The following is a 21,510-nucleotide window of genomic DNA, read 5'->3' on the forward strand; positions in this document are numbered from 1 at the left end:
TTTACTCGTAAATTCGTTTTAGTAATTAAAAAAAAACCTGGTGTTACCTCAACGTTTAAGTCGTTGAAACAAACGGGTGTAAATTAATAAAACGTTAAATATTATTTTTCACTTCCTGTGTTACTCCATGACGTCACTAAATATCAAGCCGCGAAACCGTGATTTCACATGAGGAAGAAGAAGAACCGTGAATTTGAAGGAAAGGGGCTTGTGTTTGTGTTCGTGAAGATTTCCTTTGATCCACACTCAAATATGGTGAGTTCGGACCTCGGTTAAATTAATTTGACTTGTTTGAGGTCATCGACGACCCGCCAAGACCGACGTGTTCCTCCATTCCCAAGGCACGTCGGCCTTTGGTCTCGGATAGTCGTTGTTTTACGAGTAGGCCTTTGGTCTCGGATAGTCGTTGTTTTACCAATCCCTCGGTTCGTTATAAGGTCTGTGATTTATTTTAAACATTTTTTTCTCTCGAAGTGTTTACTTCTCACATCGAGCAAATTTTAAACGATCATACCAAGCATTATTTATTATCTTCATGGTGACCAATCATGTGCTCGAGATTAACGAACACACGTGATGTTTGTTAACCAATGAGCATTGAGCATTGAGATTTTCGTTGTTTTTGGCGGGAAACCAGACCTGGACTTAAAAAAAAAAATTTTTGGTGTTTCAGGATTCAGACCTTTTCGCGACATTTATTTATTTAGAAGTGAACTTTTTCTCAAATGGTCACCCGTTAATAACCACCTGTTGTCTGCGAATGAGAACACCTGGGACAGGTTGATCTCGCACTTTTGGACTTTTCACGAAGTTTAAATGAGAATCACGAACTCGACACGAGCGACGGATACGAGTTCACGAGGTCTTTCGTCAATGACGTCATGATGGAGGTTGAATCAGTCCAGGCTACGTCGTCCTCTACGGGTTCAGGAGGCGAGCAGACTGAACCTGCAGACACGTGATGTAAGTGTAAGTTTCCCCCCCGACGTCGTGTTCTCACTCCAACCTGAAAACGCCCGAGAGGTTCATGACTTGCTCGTCAAATCATCCAGGACCAATCGATAACAAGGCGTTGAAGGCAGAACTGACACGCCGAACCTGAACCGACGCCGGTCCTCTCCGACACGTTCAATGTGCGACGAGGACGAGCCGATTGGATTTCGGTGAAAATCCGAATCCGGATCGGACGACGAGAAATTTTTTCAGTGATTCTTCACCGTCGAGAGATGGGGTTGAAAAAGGATATTTCAAAAATGTATTCGGCCAGATATGTTCTCGTGGATCGGGCATTAACGGGGCGGAGGTATGCCCTCCACCGAGTGCCCTCATTTATAACACTAATGATCACGGGGAGGTAATACAATTATAATGCAATTAAAAAAAACACTTCCTCATTACCGAACATGTGTGTTCATGAAACCAAGGAATGATCAGATGATTCCTTAATTATCTCACTTAAAGGCCTTCAATCATCATAGGAAAGACAGACCAGGGAGGCGGACAAGACAATAAATACCCGAGCCGTGTCGGCGTGACAGCTGGAACCGATGCAGGGTGGCAGCCCAGGTGTGTACCATCAGCAGCTCCAATGGAGAAGGAGGAAGAGGAGGAGGAGATAGGTGCGGCTGGTTGTGTTTGGGTGTTTGGGTGTTTGTGTGTGGGCGCTGGTGCTTAGAAACTGATATGTGGGTGGTGGTGGTGGAAGTTGTATGTAGATAGATAATTTTCTTGTGGTTTGCGAACAGTGGTTAAACCACTAGGATCACCGTGGTGTCCGTGTGTCCCACAGCGCGAGTGCATCTCCATCCACATCGGCCAGGCGGGTGTACAGATCGGCAATTCGTGTTGGGAGCACTATTGTCTGGAGCATGGGATCCATCCTGATGGACAAATGCCAAGTGACAAGACCATCGGGGGTGGCGACGACTCTTTTGACACCTTCTTTTACGAGACCGGTGCTGGGAAGCACGTTCCTCGGGCCATCTTCGTCGATCTGGAACCCACCGTGATCAGTGAGCAAGCTGTCCATAAGTTTCTCCTTCCTTCTCCTCTTCTTTCCCATTTCTCTCCTCTTTCTGAACTTCCAGATTGTGAGGTCATTTACCTTCATCCTGACGTTGAGGTTGTGCCGTTCTCCGGATGAAGTGCGTGCCGGTACTCATCGACAACATTTACACCCCGAGCAACTTATTTCGGGCAAGGACACAGCCAACAACTACGCACGGGGCCACTGCACCGTCGGACCAAAGATCATGGACCCGGTTCAAGACCGCATCCGTAAGCAGGCACACCGGAAAGAATCGTTTCCCTCAAAATAAGGGCGAGTCCAAGAGGAGGTCCCCCTGAGATGGTAGAATTTCATATTCATGCTGCAGCTCGAATTTCAATGAGATTTTCATGTCTCAATGTGAAATTTTATTCATCTTTGAAAGAAAAATGGCAAAGTCATAGGTTTAAGGTGTGACATCACTAAACTAATTTACATTTATGCAAATTAGGGGTTACGTATGGGACACTTTGAAATGGTGACATAGTGAATTCAACCAAACTTTAGAACAATTTTTTTACATGGACATGACTACTCTACTACCGTGCGCTTTTAATTGACACAAGGAAAAAAAATTGTTCACTTCATTAATTATGTAAATGAGGCCTGTTCTTAATAAGCGATGTCCCATACAAAACAATTCCACAGGGATTTTTTAAAGGTCACACTGAAAGCTCTGAAAAAAATTTAAACCCATTTTCTCGAAGTTCTAATCCATCATGTGTTGGTCATCCATCCTGTATTTCAAGGTTAAAATATGTGGATGATAAGTTCACAAGGAATTTTTTAATGTTACGTATGGGACACAACCGTTGCGTATGGGACATCGCTTACAAAGTCTGTGGGAAAGACAATTTCAACGTCGACAAGATGTGACCACCACTTTGGCCGGTAGACATTTTGGGCATTCATGTTTTCCCATGAAGACCTGTCCACCACATGTGACCCAGGTTAAGGCAGACAAAACAACAAGGGATCATTCCATTTGTAAGGAGGGGGTTTTAACCTCCTTTTGAAGAAGATATGAGTTTTTGTTTCCTCCGCCACCGAAGGTGGAAGTACGTTATGTTTTCACCCCTTTCTGTCTGTTTGTCGCCTCCAGGTCACAATTTCAAAGCGATCTTCACGAACGTTCACCACATGGTAGAGTTTGTCATAAGGAAGAAGCCTCTTGTTTTTGGGGTTAATAGGTCAAAAGGTCAACATCGGCCAAAGGTCAACAACTTAGATGAGATTTCCAAAATCCTCAATTTGCATTGCCATGAAATTTGAAGAGGATTTGTATTTCAGGTCACCGAATTCAACCAGCCAATTATTTTTGAGGTCAACATCGACCAAATGGTCAACATAGGCCCAAGGTCATCAACTAAGGTGGTATTTCGGAAATCCTGAATTTCCATCCGATTGACTTGAAATTTGAAGAGGAGTTGCAGACAGTATTTGGTCATTGAATTCAACCACCAATTATTTTTGAGGTCAAATTTGTTTTATGGATCTTGCGAGTCTCGTGCTCCGCATGACGTCTTCTTGTTTGTTTGTTTGTTTGTGTGCAGGATATCTCATAAAGTTGTCCATGGATTTGGATGAAATTTTGTGGACACATTGGGTGTGTCACAAGGACGAGCTGATTAGATTTTGTAGTGAAGATGCGGATTCGGATCCGGCTACAATAATTTTTTAGGTGATTCTTCACCATTGAGATATCGGGTCAAAAACGATATATAGCACGATATCTCAAAAAGTTGTGATTTACTGTTGTGATATCTCACTTTATTTATTGTGATAAATATTTATTTATTGTGATATCTCACTGAATAGAGCAGTAATAAAAAAAAAAATAGGTATGTATTATTTCTTAATAATCCCAGAAATTGGTATTTTGATTACTACATTAGTTGCGAGAATAAGTTACATAGTATGACCTTCATTTATTTTGCCAAAAAAGAAAAATTAGGTAATTTCATTGAAAACTCGCAAAACCATCAGAATAGGTACCCCTTCTTCAAAGTATCATATTTCGGTATATATATATATATATATATATATATATATATATATATATATATATATATATATATTTTGAAGCTACACGGTTTCTTGTTGTGAACTCAGTTAGACTTACACTTTTAGGACAATATCGTGAGAAGGCAATGGAACAAACCTCATTTTTTGACATTTTTGAAACCGTTTCAACCACTTACATGCGCTTTTGGAACCACTGACATGCGCTGAGCCTGTTGAGAGATTGGGCTGAACAGATATATCGCACGATATCTCAAAAAGTTGAAGACAGATTAAGACGAAACTTGGTGGACACGTTGGGTGTGTGACAAGAAAGAATTGATTCGATTTTGGTGAAGATTCGAATTCGGATCTGGATCTGATAATTTTTTTAGGTGAATCTTCACCATTGAGAGATCGGGTCAAAAACGATGTATCGCCGATATCTCAAAAAGTTGTGGACGGATTCAGATGAAACTTGGTGGACATGTTTGGTGTGTGACGAGGAAGAGTTGATTCGATTTTGGTGAAGATTCGAATTCGGATCCGGATCTGATAATTTTTTTAGGTGAATCTTCACCATTGAGAGATTGGGCGAAACCGATATATAGCACGATATCTCAAAAAGTGGTGGACGGATTCAGATGAAACTTGGTGGACACGTTGGGTGTGTGACAAATAAGAATTGATTCGATTTTGGTGAAGATTCAAATCCAGATCTGATAATTTTTTGAGTTGAATCTTCACCATTGAGGCGAAGCGCATGAAAGTGGTTACCACCCCTATTTTAGGGCATACCCTGACTTGAGTAGCATTTTTGAAAGTCACAAAGACTACTTCTGGTCATGAAATTTGGTTCATTGCTCAGACAGTGTTCCATAGGACCTTAAAATATATAGGTTCATGGGTCTATGATGTATATAACTGAATCTGCATGATTTTTATTGAATATACATGCCCAGTGTTGGCCTTTTTTCTTGTTTCACCTTAAAATATGACATATATTAGACCATGCAAAATTACAACATATAAAACATTCCATATGAAATTTCTCATCTAATCAAAAGGTTGTCACCCTCCGTCTGAGAAAATCAGCATTTGTGTCGGTCAGTGCTGGATTCGCATGATATATACACATTCTGGCATATTTTTATTTTTTTTCTTTTGTTATTGTCCTTTTAGAGCCCGGGACTATGAAATCCCCTCACAAAATGACGAGTTTTTCAATAACTCATATTTACGTGTCTTAAATTATTCAACTTATTACCAATAATCAATGTAAAAAAAATTGAGATGATCCGGGTGGATACTTAATGACAGCGGCTTGACCGAACTTTCCAACCCAAATGTCCGACTGCACGTCACGTTTAAAAAAAATGTTTTTATTCTTCTGTGCATCAGATTATTTTAACTAAAATTTATTTACAAATGGGGCACAGTGATTCAGATATAATAGTATAAAAAATATTTAAAACATGCATGACTTTGGTTTCGTGTAATTTTGCATTTTTGTCCGACTGCATGTCACACTTTTTTATATTTGATTAAAAAATTTACTTTCTCAAAAAAAATTAAAAAATTTTTCCAGGTATTTAAATTTTTTTTATTGATTTAGAAGGCAGTCAAAACAGTTTTGGAGAATTTTGAGAGCTTTTTGTTACTCCCAGAATTGATTGAATTGAAAATTTACGTCCAAGAATTTGTTCGATAAATCTTCTCTCTTTTATTGCATTTCAGCATCTGACAGTCACTGAATAGAGCAGTAATAATAAAATAGGTATGTATTATTTATTAATAATCCCAGAAATTGGTATTTTCATTATTAGATTAGTTGCTGGAATAAGTTACATACTATGACCTTCATTTATTTTTCCGAAAAAGAAAAATTAGGTAATTTCATTGAAAACTCGTAAAACCATCAGAATAGGTTCCCCTTCTTCAAAGTATCATATTTCGGTATATATATATATATATATATATATATATATATATATATATATATATATATATATATATATGTAATGAAGCGATTTGGTTTTTTGTTCTGAACTCAGTTAGACTTACACTTTCAGGAAAATATCGTGAGAAGGCAATGGAACAAACTTCATTTTTTGACATTTTTGAAACCGTTTCAACCACTGACATGCGCTTTTGGAACCACTTGACAAGGCACTTGGCCTTGAGAGATTGGGCTAAACCTATATAATCACACGATATCTCAAAAAGTTGAAGACGGATTCAGACGAAACTTGGTGAACACGTTGGGTGTGTGACAAGAAAGAATTGATTCGATTTTGGTGAAGATTCGAATTCGAATCCGGATCTGATAATTTTTTTCGGTGAATCTTCACCATTGAGAGATTGGGCGAAACTGAGACATAGCACGATATCTCAAAAAGTTGAAGACGGATTCAGACGAAACTTGGTGGACACGTTGGGTGTGTGACAAGGAGGAATTGATTCGATTTTGGTGAAGATTCGAATCCGGATCCGGATCTGATAATTTTATTAGGTGAATCTTCACCATTGAGGCAAAGCGCGTGTAAGTGGTTACCACCCCAATTTTAGGACATACCCTGACTTGAGTGGCATTTTTCATAGTCACAAAGACTACTACTGGTCATGAAATTTGGTTCATTGCACAGACAGTGTTCCATAGGACCTTAAAATAGATAGGTTTATGGGTCTATGATGTATATTACTGAATCTACGGGATTTTAATTGAATACACATGCCCAGTGTTTGCCTTTTTTCTTGTTTCACCTTAAAATATGACATATTTTAGACCATGCAAAATTACAACATATAAAACATTCAATATGAAATTTCCCATCTAATCAAAAGGTTGTCACCCACCGTCTGAGAAAATCAGCATTTGTGTCGGTCAGTGGTGAATGCGCATGATATTGCACATTCTGGCATATTTTTGTTTTTTCTTGTTTTATTGCCTTTTTAGAGCCTGGGACTATGAAATCCCCTAACAAAATGACGAGTTTATCAATAACTCATATTTACATGTCTTCAATTATTCAAGTTTTTACCAATAATCAATGTAAAAAAAATTGAGATGATCCGGGTGGATAGTTAATTACAGCGGCTTGACCAAACTTTCCAACCCAAATGTCCGACTGCACGTCATGTTATAAAAAAATTATTTTATTCTTCTGTGCATCAGATTATTTTCACGAAAATTTATTTACAAATTAGGCACAGTGATACAGATATAATAGTGTTCAAAAAATATTGAAATCATGCATGGCTTTTGTTTAGAGTAATTTTGCATTTTTGTCCAACTGCACGTCAAACTTTTTTGAATTTGATTCAAAAATTAATTTTCTTAAAATTTTTTTTTTATATTTTTCCAGGTATTTACAAAATATTTTATTAATTTTAAAGGCAGTGAAAACTGTTTTGGAGAATTTAGAGAGCTTTTTGTTACTCCCAGAATTGATTGAATTGAAAATTTAAGTCCAAGAATTTGTTCGATAAATATTCTCTCTTTTCGTACTTTTCAGCATCTGACAGTCAATGAATCGAGCAGTAATAAAAAAATAGGTATGTATTATTTCTTAATAATCCCAGAAATTGGTATTTTGATTATTACATTAGTTGCGCGAATAAGTTACATACTATGACCTTCATTTATTTTACCAAAAAAGAAAAATTCGGTAATTCAATTGAAAACTCGCAAAACCATCAGAACAGGTAACCCTTCTTCAAAGTATCATATTTCGGTATATATATATATATATATATATATATATATATATATATATATATATATATATATATATATATATATATATATATATATATATATATATATATATATATATATATATATATTGTTGCGGATTCGCGCCCGCCGGCGTGCGAGCGGCCACGTAACTCGAATCGCGGCACGTCGCCCACTGGACGGACAATCCTGTCGTGACCCTCTCGGACTAACGCCGGGAACTAGTCACGGGTGGGCCTTTCGGCCTCACCACGATCGTGCCAATCGGCCCCCCGCGTGGGATCGGGTTGCTCGCCAAATTCGACCTACCTAAGTACCCACACGGAGGGTAGACCGGGCGATCGCACCTCGCCGCAGGTCGACTTCGGACACGGGCCACTTTAAGCGACCCGTTCTGTACTATCGGGATAACCGAGCGGTGTTATCGTCAACCTCGACGGTTCGATTAATTATTGGGCGTATTTAGCCCACGACCAACCCTTTACGTGAAGTAAGATGGAGATTCAATAAAGGAAAAGACGAAGCAAAACGGGAAAAACAGTTCAACATTAAGCACATTTATTCCGCGGCAAACGGAAAGCACACATATACAATTATACACCAAAAGCAAATGTAACAAAAGAAGAAACACCACAATCATGCACAAAAAGCAAATGTAAAAGAGAAACACAATGCAGATCTTCAACCGACTACCGAGCACACGGCAACACTTATACAGTTTTACTTCACAGACGGCGCCGACAACACATATACTCAAAGCAAAAGAAAAAGGGACCACCCTCAACGATGAGGGGGGCAGACGGGCCTGGGGCCGAGACCGCGTCGAGCCTACCCGTCTGGTGATGAGCCGCAAAATGGCGGTGGCGCCTCGACTCCGCGGGCCTCGCTGGCACTGCCTGGTATGGGGTGGGAATGGGGCCCCCTTCTCACACTATCTCAGCGCGGGGGGAAACAGGAGGGGGTTGTTGATGCTCGGGGGAATGAGGATATCTCGCTGGCTCGGGTCCCGCGACGAGCGTCTTCACCGCGAACTCGGTCGCGTTACCGGCCTCCCCTCTCCGCAGCTCCCCGACTCTGACACGAGCGCCCTCTCGACTGCCTTCGCCGCCGCCACCAGTCCAACTCTCCCACTCTCCCACTCTCCACTCTTCTCAACTCTCCTTGACTGACTCAACTACTTCTACTCGGCGAGCGAACGCGGCCCTTTATAGCCCCTGGGGCTTCGCTCCTTCACCTTCGACCCTTCACCTCTAGCTGTTTCCCCATTGGACAGAGGAAAAGTGGGCGTGAATGATTTTTGATCCGCGAATCTGCATATAGCGATTATACTCAGACGCACCTGGAGGCGGGGCCAAATCGCCCCACGCTCGCCGATGGGACGGAACAGAAGTGGGCGTGAATCGTTCTTGATCCGATTTCTTCGGAAAGGCTGGTGTTTTTGCACCCGCCGCTCGACGCGCGCCCTGCACGAGTCCAGGATCGGTGTCCACAAGCGGCGCGGGAATGGCGGTGATGCGATGGTTGCGAGAGCGAGATGTGACGGTAAAGGTCGTGGCTGTTGTTGTGAAGCGGCGTTGCGGTTGGTGGTTTTGTGTGATGGCTGTTGAGACGTGGTTGGTGGTGGTTGTGGTGGTAGTAATGGCGGTTGGTCCAAAATAAAGATAGTAAAAGAAAAACGGCTATCCTGAAGGGTCGCAGCCCTAATGAATGACATTTATTCCCTCTAAACAACGGGTTTGGGCCTAACTACACATATACTTACAGAGATATCTCACCTAAGGGACCTGAATGGTGGTTTGCGAATGTCGTCAACCACAACAATATATATATATATATATATATATATATATATATATATATATATATATATATATATATATATATATATATATATATATATATATGTAATGAAGCTATACGGTTTTTTGTTCTGAACTCAGTTAGACTTACACTTTCAGGAAAATATTGTGAGAAGGCAATGGAACAAACCTCTTTTTTGACATTTTTGAAACCGTTTCAACCACTTACATGCGCTTTTGTCACCACTGACATGCGCTTCACCATTGAGAGATTGGGCTGAACAGATATATCGCACGATATCTCAAAAATTTGCGGACGGATTCAGATGAAACTTGGTGGACACGTTTGGTGTGTGACCTGGAAGATTTGATTCGATTTTGGTGAAGATTCGAATTCGGATCCGGATCTGATAATTTTTTAAGGTGAATCTTCACCATTGAGAGATTTGGCTAAACCAATATATCGCACGATATCTCAAAAAGTTGGGGACGGATTCAGACGAAACTTGGTGGACACGTTGGGTGTGTGACAAGGAAGAATTGATTCGATTTTGGCGAAGATTCGAATTCGGATCCGGATCTGATAATTTTTTAAGGTGAATCTTCACCATTGAGATACCGGGTCAAAAACGATATATAGCACGATATCTCAAAAAGTTGTGATTTACTGTTGTGATATCTCACTTTATTTATTGTGATAAATATTTATTTATTGTGATATCTCACTGAATAGAGCAGTAATAAAAAAAAAAATAGGTATGTATTATTTCTTAATAATCCCAGAAATTGGTATTTTGATTACCACATTAGTTGCTGGAATAAGTTGCATAGTATGACGTTCATTTATTTTGCCAAAAAAGAAAAATTAGGTAATTTCATTGAAAACTCGCAAAACCATCAGAATAGGTACCCCTTCTTCAAAGTATCATATTTCAGTATATATATATATATATATATATATATATATATATATATATATATATATATATATATATATATATATATATATTTTTTTTTTTGAAGCAACACGGTTTTTTGTTGTGAACTCAGTTAGACTTACACTTTTAGGACAATATCGTGAGAAGGCAATGGAGCAAACCTCATTTTTGACATTTTTGAAACGGTTTCAACCACTTACATGCGCTTTTGGAACCACTGACATGCGCTGAGCCTGTTGAGAGATTGGGCTGAACAGATATATCGCACGATATCTCAAAAAGTTGAAGATGGATTAAGACGAAACTTGGTGGACACGTTGGGTGTGTGACAAGAAAGAATTGATTCGATTTTGGTGAAGATTCGAATTCGGATCTCGATTTGATAATTTTTTTGGGTGAATCTTCACCATTGAGAGATCGGGTCAAAAACGATGTATCGCACGATATCTCAAAAAGTTGTTCACGGATTCAGATGAAACTTGGTGGACATGTTTGGTGTGTGACGAGGAAAAGCTGATTCGATTTTGGTGAAGATTCGAATTCGAATCCGGATCTGACAATTTTTTTTGGTGAATCTTCACCATTGAGAGATTGGGCGAAACCGATATATAGCACGATATCTCAAAAAGTGGTGGACGGATTCAGATGAAACTTGGTGGACACGTTGGGTGTGTGACAAATAAGAATTGATTCGATTTTGGTGAAGATTCAAATCCGGATCTGATAAATTTTTTTAGTTGAATCTTCACCATTGAGGCGAAGCGCATGAAAGTGGTTACCACCCCTATTTTAGGGCATGTCCTGACTTGTGTGGCATTTTTAAAAGTCACAAAGACTACTTCTGGTCATGAAATTTGGTTCATTGCTCAGACAGTATTCCATAGGACCTTAAAATATATAGGTTCATGGGTCTATGATGTATATAACTGAATCTGCATGATTTTTATTGAATATACATGCCCAGTATTGGCCTTTTTTCTTGTTTCACCTTAAAATATGACATATTTTAGACCATGCAAAATTACAACATATGAAACATTCTATATGAAATTTCTCATCTAATCAAAAGGTTGTCACCCACCGTCTGAGAAAATCAGCATTTGTGTCGGTCAGTGGTGGATTCGCATGATATGTACACATTCTGGCATATTTTTATTTTTTTTCTAATGTTATTGCCCTTTTAGAGCCTGGGACTATGAAATCCCCTCACAAAATGACGAGTTTTTCAATAACTCATATTTACGTGTCTTAAATTATTCAACTTATTACCAATAATCAATGTAAAAAAAATTGAGATGATCCGGGTGGATACTTAATTACAGCGGCTTGACCGAACTTTCCAACCCAAATGTCCGACTGCACGTCACGTTTTAAAAAAAAATGTTTTTATTCTTCTGTGCATCAGATTATTTTCACTAAAATTTATTTACAAATTGGGCACAGTGATACAGATATAATAGTCAAAAAATATTTAAAACATGCATGGCTTTGGTTTCGAGTAATTTTGCATTTTTGTCCGACTGCATGTCACACTTTTTTATATTTGATTAAAAAATTTACTTTCTTAAAAAAAAATTAAAAATTTTTTCCAGGTATTTAAATTTTTTTATTGATTTAGAAGGCAGTTAAAACAGTTTTGGAGAATTTTGAGAGCTTTTTGTTACTCCCAGAATTGATTGAATTGAAAATTTACGTCCAAGAATTTGTTCGATAAATCTTCTCTCTTTTAGTGCTTTTCAGCATCTGACAGTCACTGAATAGAGCAGTAATAATAAAATAGGAATGTATTATTTATTAATAATCCCAGAAATTGGTATTTTGATTATTAGATTAGTTGCTGGAATAAGTTACATACTATGACCTTCATTTATTTTTCCTAAAAAGAAAAATTAGGTAATTTCATTGAAAACTCGCAAAACCATCAGAATAGGTTCCCCTTCTTCAAAGTATCATATTTCGGTATATATATATATATATATATATATATATATATATATATATATATATATATATATATATATATATATATATATATATATATATATATATATATATATATATATATATATATATATATATATATATATATATATATATATATATATATATATATATATATATATATATATATATATATATATATATATATATATATATATGTAATGAAGCGATTTGGTTTTTTGTTCTGAACTCAGTTAGACTTACACTTTCAGGAAAATATCGTGAGAAGGCAATGGAACAAACTTCATTTTTTGACATTTTTGAAACCGTTTCAACCACTGACATGCGCTTTTGGAACCACTTGACAAGGCACTTGGCCTTGAGAGATTGGGCTAAACCTATATAATCACACGATATCTCAAAAAGTTGAAGACGGATTCAGACGAAACTTGGTGAACACGTTGGGTGTGTGACAAGAAAGAATTGATTCGATTTTGGTGAAGATTCGAATTCGAATCCGGATCTGATCTTTTTTCGGTGAATCTTCACCATTGAGATATCGGGTCAAAAACGATATATAGCACGATATCTCATAAAGTTGTGGACCGATTCAGATGAAACTTAGTGGACACGTTTGGTGTGTGACGAGGAAGAGTTGATTAGATTTTGGTGAAGATGCGAATTCGGATCCGGATCTGATAATTTTTTTAGGTGAATCTTCACCATTGAGATATTGGGTCAAAAACGATGTATAGCACGATATCTCAAAAAGTTGTGGACGGATTCAGATGAAACTTGGTGGACATGTTTGGTGTGTGACGAGGAAGAGTTGATTAGATTTTGGTGAAGATTCGAATTCGAATCCGGATCTGATAATTTTTTTCGGTGAATCTTCACCATTGAGATATCGGGTCAAAAACGATATATAGCACGATATCTCATAAAGTTGTGGACCGATTCAGATGAAACTTGGTGGACACGTTTGGTGTGTGACGAAGAAGAGTTGAGTAGATTTTGGTGAAGATTCGAATTCGGATCTGGATCTGATAATTTTTTTCGGTGAATCTTCACCATTGAGATATTGGGTCAAAAACGATATATAGCACGATATCTCAAAAAGTTGTGGACGGATTCAGATGAAACTTGGTGGACATGTTTGGTGTGTGACGAGGAAGAGTTGATTCGACTTTGGTGAAGATTCGAATTCGGATCCGGATCTGATAATTTTTTTAGGTGAATCTTCACCATTGAGAGATTGGGCGAAACCGATACATAGCACGATATCTTAAAAAGTGGTGGACGGATTCAGATGAAACTTGGTGGACACGTTGGGTGTGTGACGAATAAGAATTGATTCGATTTTGGTGAAGATTCAAATCCGGATCTGATAATTTTTTTCGTTGAATCTTCACCATTGAGGCAAAGCGCATGAAAGTGGTGACCACCCCTATTTTAGGGCATGTCCTGACTTGTGTGGCATTTTTGAAAGTCACAAAGACTACTACTGGTCATGAAATTTGGTTCATTGCACAGACAGTGTTCCATAGGACCTTAAAATATATAGGTTCATGGGTCTATGATGTATATAACTGAATCTACAGGATTTTTATTGAATATACATGCCCAGTGTTGGCCTTTTTTCTTGTTTCACCTTAAAATATGACATATTTTAGACCATGCAAAATTACAACATATAAAACATTCTATATGAAATTTCTCATCTAATCAAAAGGTTGTCACCCACCGTCTGAGAAAATCAGCATTTGTGTCGGTCAGTGGTGGATTCGCATGATATATGCACATTCTGGCATATTTTTATTTTTTTTCTTATGTTATTGCCCTTTTAGAGCCTGGGACTATGAAATCCCCTCACAAAATGACGAGTTTTTAAATAACTCATATTTACATGTCTTAAATTATTCAACCTATTACCAATAATCAATGTAAAAAAATTGAGATGATCCGGGTGGATGCTTAATGACAGCGGCTTGATCGAACTTTCCAACCCAAATGTCCGACTGCACGTCACGTTTAAAAAAAATGTTTTTATTCTTCTGTGCATCAGATTATTTTCACTAAAATTTATTTACAAATTGGGCACAGTGATTCAGATATAATAGTATAAAAATATTTAAAACATGCATGGCTTTGGTTTCGAGTAATTTTGCATTTTTGTCCGACTGCATGTCACACTTTTTTATATTTGATTAAAAAATTTACTTTCTTAAAAAAAAATTAAATTTTTTTTCCAGGTATTTAAATTTTTTTTTATTGATTTAGAAGGCAGTTAAAACAGTTTTGGAGAATTTTGAGAGCTTTTTGTTACTCCCAGAATTGATTAAATTGAAAATTTACGTCCAAGAATTTGTTCGATAAATCTTCTCTCTTTTATTGCATTTCAGCATCTGACAGTCACTGAATAGAGCAGTAATAATAAAATAGGTATGTATTATTTATTAATAATCCCAGAAATTGGTATTTTCATTATTAGATTAGTTGCCGGAATAAGTTACATACAATGACCTTCATTTATTTTTCCTAAAAAGAAAAATTAGGTAATTTCATTGAAAACTCGCAAAACCATCAGAATAGGTAGCCCTTCTTCAAAGTATCATATTTCAGTATATATATATATATATATATATATATATATATATATATATATATATATATATATATATATATATATATATATATATATATATATATATATATATGTTTTTTTTTTTTTTTGAAGCTAAACGGTTTTTTGTTCTGAACTCAGTTAGACTTACACTTTCAGGACAATATCGTGAGAAGGCAATGGAACAAACCTCATTTTTTGACATTTTTGAAACCGTTTCAACCACTTACATGCGCTTTTGGAACCACTGACATGCGCTGAGCCTGTTGAGAGATTGGGCTGAACAGATATATCGCACGATATCTCAAAAAGTTGAAGACGGATTAAGACGAAACTTGGTGGACACGTTGGGTGTGTGACAAGAAAGAATTGATTCGATTTTGGTGAAGATTCGAATTCGGATCTGGATCTGATAATTTTTTTAGGTGAATCTTCACCATTGAGAGATCGGGTCAAAAACGATGTATCGCACGATATCTCAAAAAGTTGTGGACGGATTCAGATGAAACTTGGTGGACATGTTTGGTGTGTGACGAGGAAGAGTTGATTAGATTTTGGTGAAGATTCGAATTCGAATCCGGATCTGATAATTTTTTTCGGTGAATCTTCACCATTGAGATATCGGGTCAAAAACGATATATAGCACGATATCTCATAAAGTTGTGGACCGATTCAGATGAAACTTGGTGGACACGTTTGGTGTGTGACGAAGAAGAGTTGAGTAGATTTTGGTGAAGATTCGAATTCGGATCTGGATCTGATAATTTTTTTCGGTGAATCTTCACCATTGAGATATTGGGTCAAAAACGATATATAGCACGATATCTCAAAAAGTTGTGGACGGATTCAGATGAAACTTGGTGGACATGTTTGGTGTGTGACGAGGAAGAGTTGATTCGACTTTGGTGAAGATTCGAATTCGGATCCGGATCTGATAATTTTTTTAGGTGAATCTTCACCATTGAGAGATTGGGCGAAACCGATATATAGCACGATATCTCAAAAAGTGGTGGACGGATTCAGATGAAACTTGGTGGACACGTTGGGTGTGTGACAAATAAGAATTGATTCGATTTTGGTGAAGATTCAAATCCGGATCTGATAATTTTTTCAGTTGAATCTTCACCATTGAGGCGAAGCGCATGAAAGTGGTTACCACCCCTATTTTAGGGCATACCCTGACTTGTGTGGCATTTTTGAAAGTCACAAAGACTAGTTCTGGTCATGAAATTTGGTTCATTGCACAGACAGTGTTCCATAGGACCTTAAAATATATAGGTTCATGGGTCTATGATGTATATAACTGAATCTACAGGATTTTTATTGAATATACATGCCCAGTGTTGGCCTTTTTTCTTGTTTCACCTTAAAATATGACATATTTTAGACCATGCAAAATTACAACATATAAAACATTCTATATGAAATTTCTCATCTAATCAAAAGGTTGTCACCCACCGTCTGAGAAAATCAGCATTTGTGTCGGTCAGTGGTGGATTCGCATGATATATACACATTCTGGCATATTTTTATTTTTTTCCTTATGTTATTGCCCTTTTAGAGCCCTGGGACTATGAAATCCCCTCACAAAATGACGAGTTTTTCAATAACTCATATTTACGTGTCTTAAATTATTCAACTTATTACCAATAATCAATGTAAAAAAATTGAGATGATCCGGGTGGATGCTTAATGACAGCGGCTTGACCGAACTTTCCAACCCAAATGTCTGACTGCACGTCACGTTTAAAAAAAAGTTTTTATATTCTTCTGTGCATCAGATTATTTTCACTAAAATTTATTTACAAATGGGGCACAGTGATTCAGATATAATCGTGTAAAAAATATTTAAAACATGCATGGCTTTGGTTTCGAGTAATTTTGCATTTTTGTCCGACTGCATGTCACACTTTTTTTATATTTGATTAAAAAATTTACTCTCTTAAAAAAAAATTAAATTTTTTTTCCAGGTATTTAAATTTTTTTTATTGATTTAGAAGGCAGTTAAAACAGTTTTGGAGAATTTTGAGAGCTTTTTGTTACTCCCAGAATTGATTAAATTGAAAATTTACGTCCAAGAATTTGTTCGATAAATCTTCTCTCTTTTATTGCATTTCAGCATCTGACAGTCACTGAATAGAGCAGTAATAATAAAATAGGTATGTATTATTTATTAATAATCCCAGAAATTGGTATTTTCATTATTAGATTAGTTGCTGGAATAAGTTACATACAATGACCTTCATTTATTTTTCCTAAAAAGAAAAATTAGGTAATTTCATTGAAAACTCGCAAAACCATCAGAATAGGTAGCCCTTCTTCAAAGTATCATATTTCAGTATATATATATATATATATATATATATATATATATATATATATATATGTTTTTTTTTTTTTTTGAAGCTAAACGGTTTTTTGTTCTGAACTCAGTTAGACTTACACTTTCAGGACAATATCGTGAGAAGGCAATGGAACAAACCTCATTTTTTGACATTTTTGAAACCGTTTCAACCACTTACATGCGCTTTTGGAACCACTGACATGCGCTGAGCCTGTTGAGAGATTGGGCTGAACAGATATATCGCACGATATCTCAAAAAGTTGAAGACGGATTAAGACGAAACTTGGTGGACACGTTGGGTGTGTGACAAGAAAGAATTGATTCGATTTTGGTGAAGATTCGAATTCGGATCTGGATCTGATAATTTTTTTAGGTGAATCTTCACCATTGAGAGATCGGGTCAAAAACGATGTATCGCACGATATCTCAAAAAGTTGTGGACGGATTCAGATGAAACTTGGTGGACATGTTTGGTGTGTGACGAGGAAGAGTTGATTCGACTTTGGTGAAGATTCGAATTCGGATCCAGATCTGATAATTTTTTCTGTGAATCTTCACCATTGAGAGATTGGGCGAAACCGATATATAGCACGATATCTCAAAAAGTGGTGGACGGATTCAGATGAAACTTGGTGGACACGTTGGGTGTGTGACATATAAGAATTGATTCGATTTTGGTGAAGATTCAAATCCGGATCTGATAAATTTTTGATAAATTTTTTTAGTTGAATCTTCACCATTGAGGCAAAGCGCATGAAAGTGGTTACCACCCCTATTTTAGGGCATGTCCTGACTTGTGTGGCATTTTTAAAAGTCACAAAGACTACTTCTGGTCATGAAATTTGGTTCATTGCTCAGACAGTGTTCCATAGGACCTTAAAATATATAGGTTCATGGGTCTATGATGTATATAACTGAATCTACATGATTTTTATTGAATATACATGCCCAGTGTTGGCCTTTTTTTCTTGTTTCACCTTAAAATATGACATATTTTAGACCATGCAAAATTACAACATATAAAACATTCCATATGAAATTTCTCATCTAATCAAAAGGTTGTCACCCACCGTCTGAGAAAATCAGCATTTGTGTCGGTCAGTGCTGGATTCGCATGATATATACACATTCTGGCATATTTTTATTTTTTTTCTTATGTTATTGCCCTTTTAGAGCCTGGGACTCTGAAATCCCCTCACAAAATGACGAGTTTTTCAATAACTCATATTTACGTTTCTTAAATTATTCAATTTATGACCAATAATCAATGTAAAAAAAATTGAGATGATCCGGGTGGATACTTAATGACAGCGGCTTGACCGAACTTTCCAACCAAAATGTCCGACTGCACGTCACGTTTTTAAAAAAATGTTTTTATTCTTCTGTGCATCAGATTATTTTCACTAAAATTTATTTACAAATGGGGCACAGTGACATAGATATAATAGTATAAAAAATATTTAAAACATGCATAGCTTTGGTTTCGAGTAATTTTGCATTTTTGTCCGACTGCATGTCACACTTTTTTATATTTGATTAAAAAATTTACTTTCTTAAAAAAAAATTGAAAATTTTTTCCAGGTACAGTATTTAAATTTTTTTTATTGATTTAGAAGGCAGTCAAAACAGTTTTGGAGAATTTTGAGAGCTTTTTGTTACTCCCAGAATTGATTGAATTGAAAATTTACGTCCAAGAATTTGTTCGATAAATCTTCTCTCTTTTGGTGCTTCTCAGCATCTGACAGTCACTGAATAGAGCAGTAATAATAAAATAGGAATGTATTATTTATTAATAATCCCAGAAATTGGTATTTTCATTATTAGATTAGTTGCTGGATTAAGTTACATACTATGACCTTCATTTATTTTTCCTAAAAAGAAAAATTAGGTAATTTCATTGAAAACTCGCAAAACCATCAGAATAGGTTCCCCTTCTTCAAAGTATCATATTTCGGTATATATATATATATATATATATATATATATATATATATATATATATATATATATATATATATATATATATGTAATGAAGCGATTTGGTTTTTTGTTCTGAACTCAGTTAGACTTACACTTTCAGGAAAATATCGTGAGAAGGCAATGGAACAAACTTCATTTTTTGACATTTTTGAAACCGTTTAAACCACTGACATGCGCTTTTGGAACGACTTGACAAGGCACTTGGCCTTGAGAGATTGGGCTAAACCTATATAATCACACGATATCTCAAAAAGTTGAAGACGGATTCAGACGAAAGTTGGTGAACACGTTGGGTGTGTGACAAGAAAGAATTGATTCGATTTTGGTGAAGATTCGAATTCGGATCTGGATCTGATAATTTTTTTAGGTGAATCTTCACCATTGAGAGATCGGGTCAAAAACGATGTATCGCACGATATCTCAAAAAGTTGTGGACGGATTCAGATGAAACTTGGTGGACATGTTTGGTGTGTGACGAGGAAGAGTTGATTCGACTTTGGTGAAGATTCGAATTCGGATCCAGATCTGATAATTTTTTCTGTGAATCTTCACCATTGAGAGATTGGGCGAAACCGATATATAGCACGATATCTCAAAAAGTGGTGGACGGATTCAGATGAAACTTGGTGGACACGTTGGGTGTGTGACAAATATGAATTGATTCGATTTTGGTGAAGATTCAAATCCGGATCTGATAAATTTTTTTAGTTGAATCTTCACCATTGAGGCGAAGCGCATGAAAGTGGTTACCACCCCTATTTTAGGGCATGTCCTGACTTGTGTGGCATTTTTAAAAGTCACAAAGACTACTTCTGGTCATGAAATTTGGTTCATTGCTCAGACAGTATTCCATAGGACCTTAAAATATATAGGTTCATGGGTCTATGATGTATATAACTGAATCTGCATGATTTTTATTGAATATACATGCCCAGTGTTGGCCTTTTTTCTTGTTTCACCTTAAAATATGACATATTTTAGACCATGCAAAATTACAACATATAAAACATTCCATATGAAATTTCTCATCTAATCAAAAGGTTGTCACCCACCGTCTGAGAAAATCAGTATTTGTGTCGGTCAGTGGTGGATTCGCATGATATATACACATTCTGGCATATTTTTATTTTTTTTCTAATGTTATTGCCCTTTTAGAGCCTGGGACTATGAAATCCCCTCACAAAATGACGAGTTTTTCAATAACTCATATTTACGTGTCTTAAATTATTCAACTTATTACCAATAATCAATGTAAAAAAAATTGAGATGATCCGGGTGGATACTTAATTACAGCGGCTTGACCGAACTTTCCAACCCAAATGTCCGACTGCACGTCACGTTTTAAAAAAAAATGTTTTTATTCTTCTGTGCATCAGATTATTTTCACTAAAATTTATTTACAAATTGGGCACAGTGATACAGATATAATAGTCAAAAAATATTTAAAACATGCATGGCTTTGGTTTCGAGTAATTTTGCATTTTTGTCCGACTGCATGTCACACTTTTTTATATTTGATTAAAAAATTTACTTTCTTAAAAAAAAATTAAAATTTTTTTCCAGGTATTTAAATTTTTTTATTGATTTAGAAGGCAGTCAAAACAGTTTTGGAGAATTTTGAGAGCTTTTTGTTACTCCCAGAATTGATTGAATTGAAAATTTACGTCCAAGAATTTGTTCGATAAATCTTCTCTCTTTTAGTGCTTTTCAGCATCTGACAGTCACTGAATAGAGCAGTAATAATAAAATAGGAATGTATTATTTATTAATAATCCCAGAAATTGGTATTTTGATTATTAGATTAGTTGCTGGAATAAGTTACATACTATGACCTTCATTTATTTTTCCTAAAAAGAAAAATTAGGTAATTTCATTGAAAACTCGCAAAACCATCAGAATAGGTTCCCCTTCTTCAAAGTATCATATTTCGGTATATATATATATATATATATATATATATATATATATATATATATATATATATATATATATATATATATATATATATATACATATATATATATATATATATATATATATATATATATATATATATGTGTATATATATATATATATATATATATATATATATATATATATA

At 36.1% G+C, this 21,510-nt stretch overlaps 1 protein-coding gene across 1 annotated transcript in view; it reads left to right on the plus strand.

The window, feature by feature from the left end:
- Positions 1-147: 147 nt before the first annotated feature.
- LOC147008422 (tubulin alpha chain-like) overlaps positions 148-21,510 on the plus strand; it is a 35,915-nt gene continuing 14,552 nt past the window's right edge. Inside the window, exons 1-3 of the mRNA XM_085865096.1 lie at positions 148-255; positions 1,790-2,012; positions 2,146-2,277. Coding sequence (XP_085721222.1) covers positions 169-255; positions 1,790-2,012; positions 2,146-2,277 — 442 coding nt within the window. The 5' untranslated portion in view covers positions 148-168. The remainder of the gene's footprint in view (positions 256-1,789; positions 2,013-2,145; positions 2,278-21,510) is intronic.

The sequence above is a fragment of the Eptatretus burgeri genome, chromosome 19 (genome assembly GCF_056783735.1).
Source record: "Eptatretus burgeri isolate ZD-2024b chromosome 19, Ebu_testis_v1, whole genome shotgun sequence".
NCBI lineage: Eukaryota > Metazoa > Chordata > Myxini > Myxiniformes > Myxinidae > Eptatretus > Eptatretus burgeri.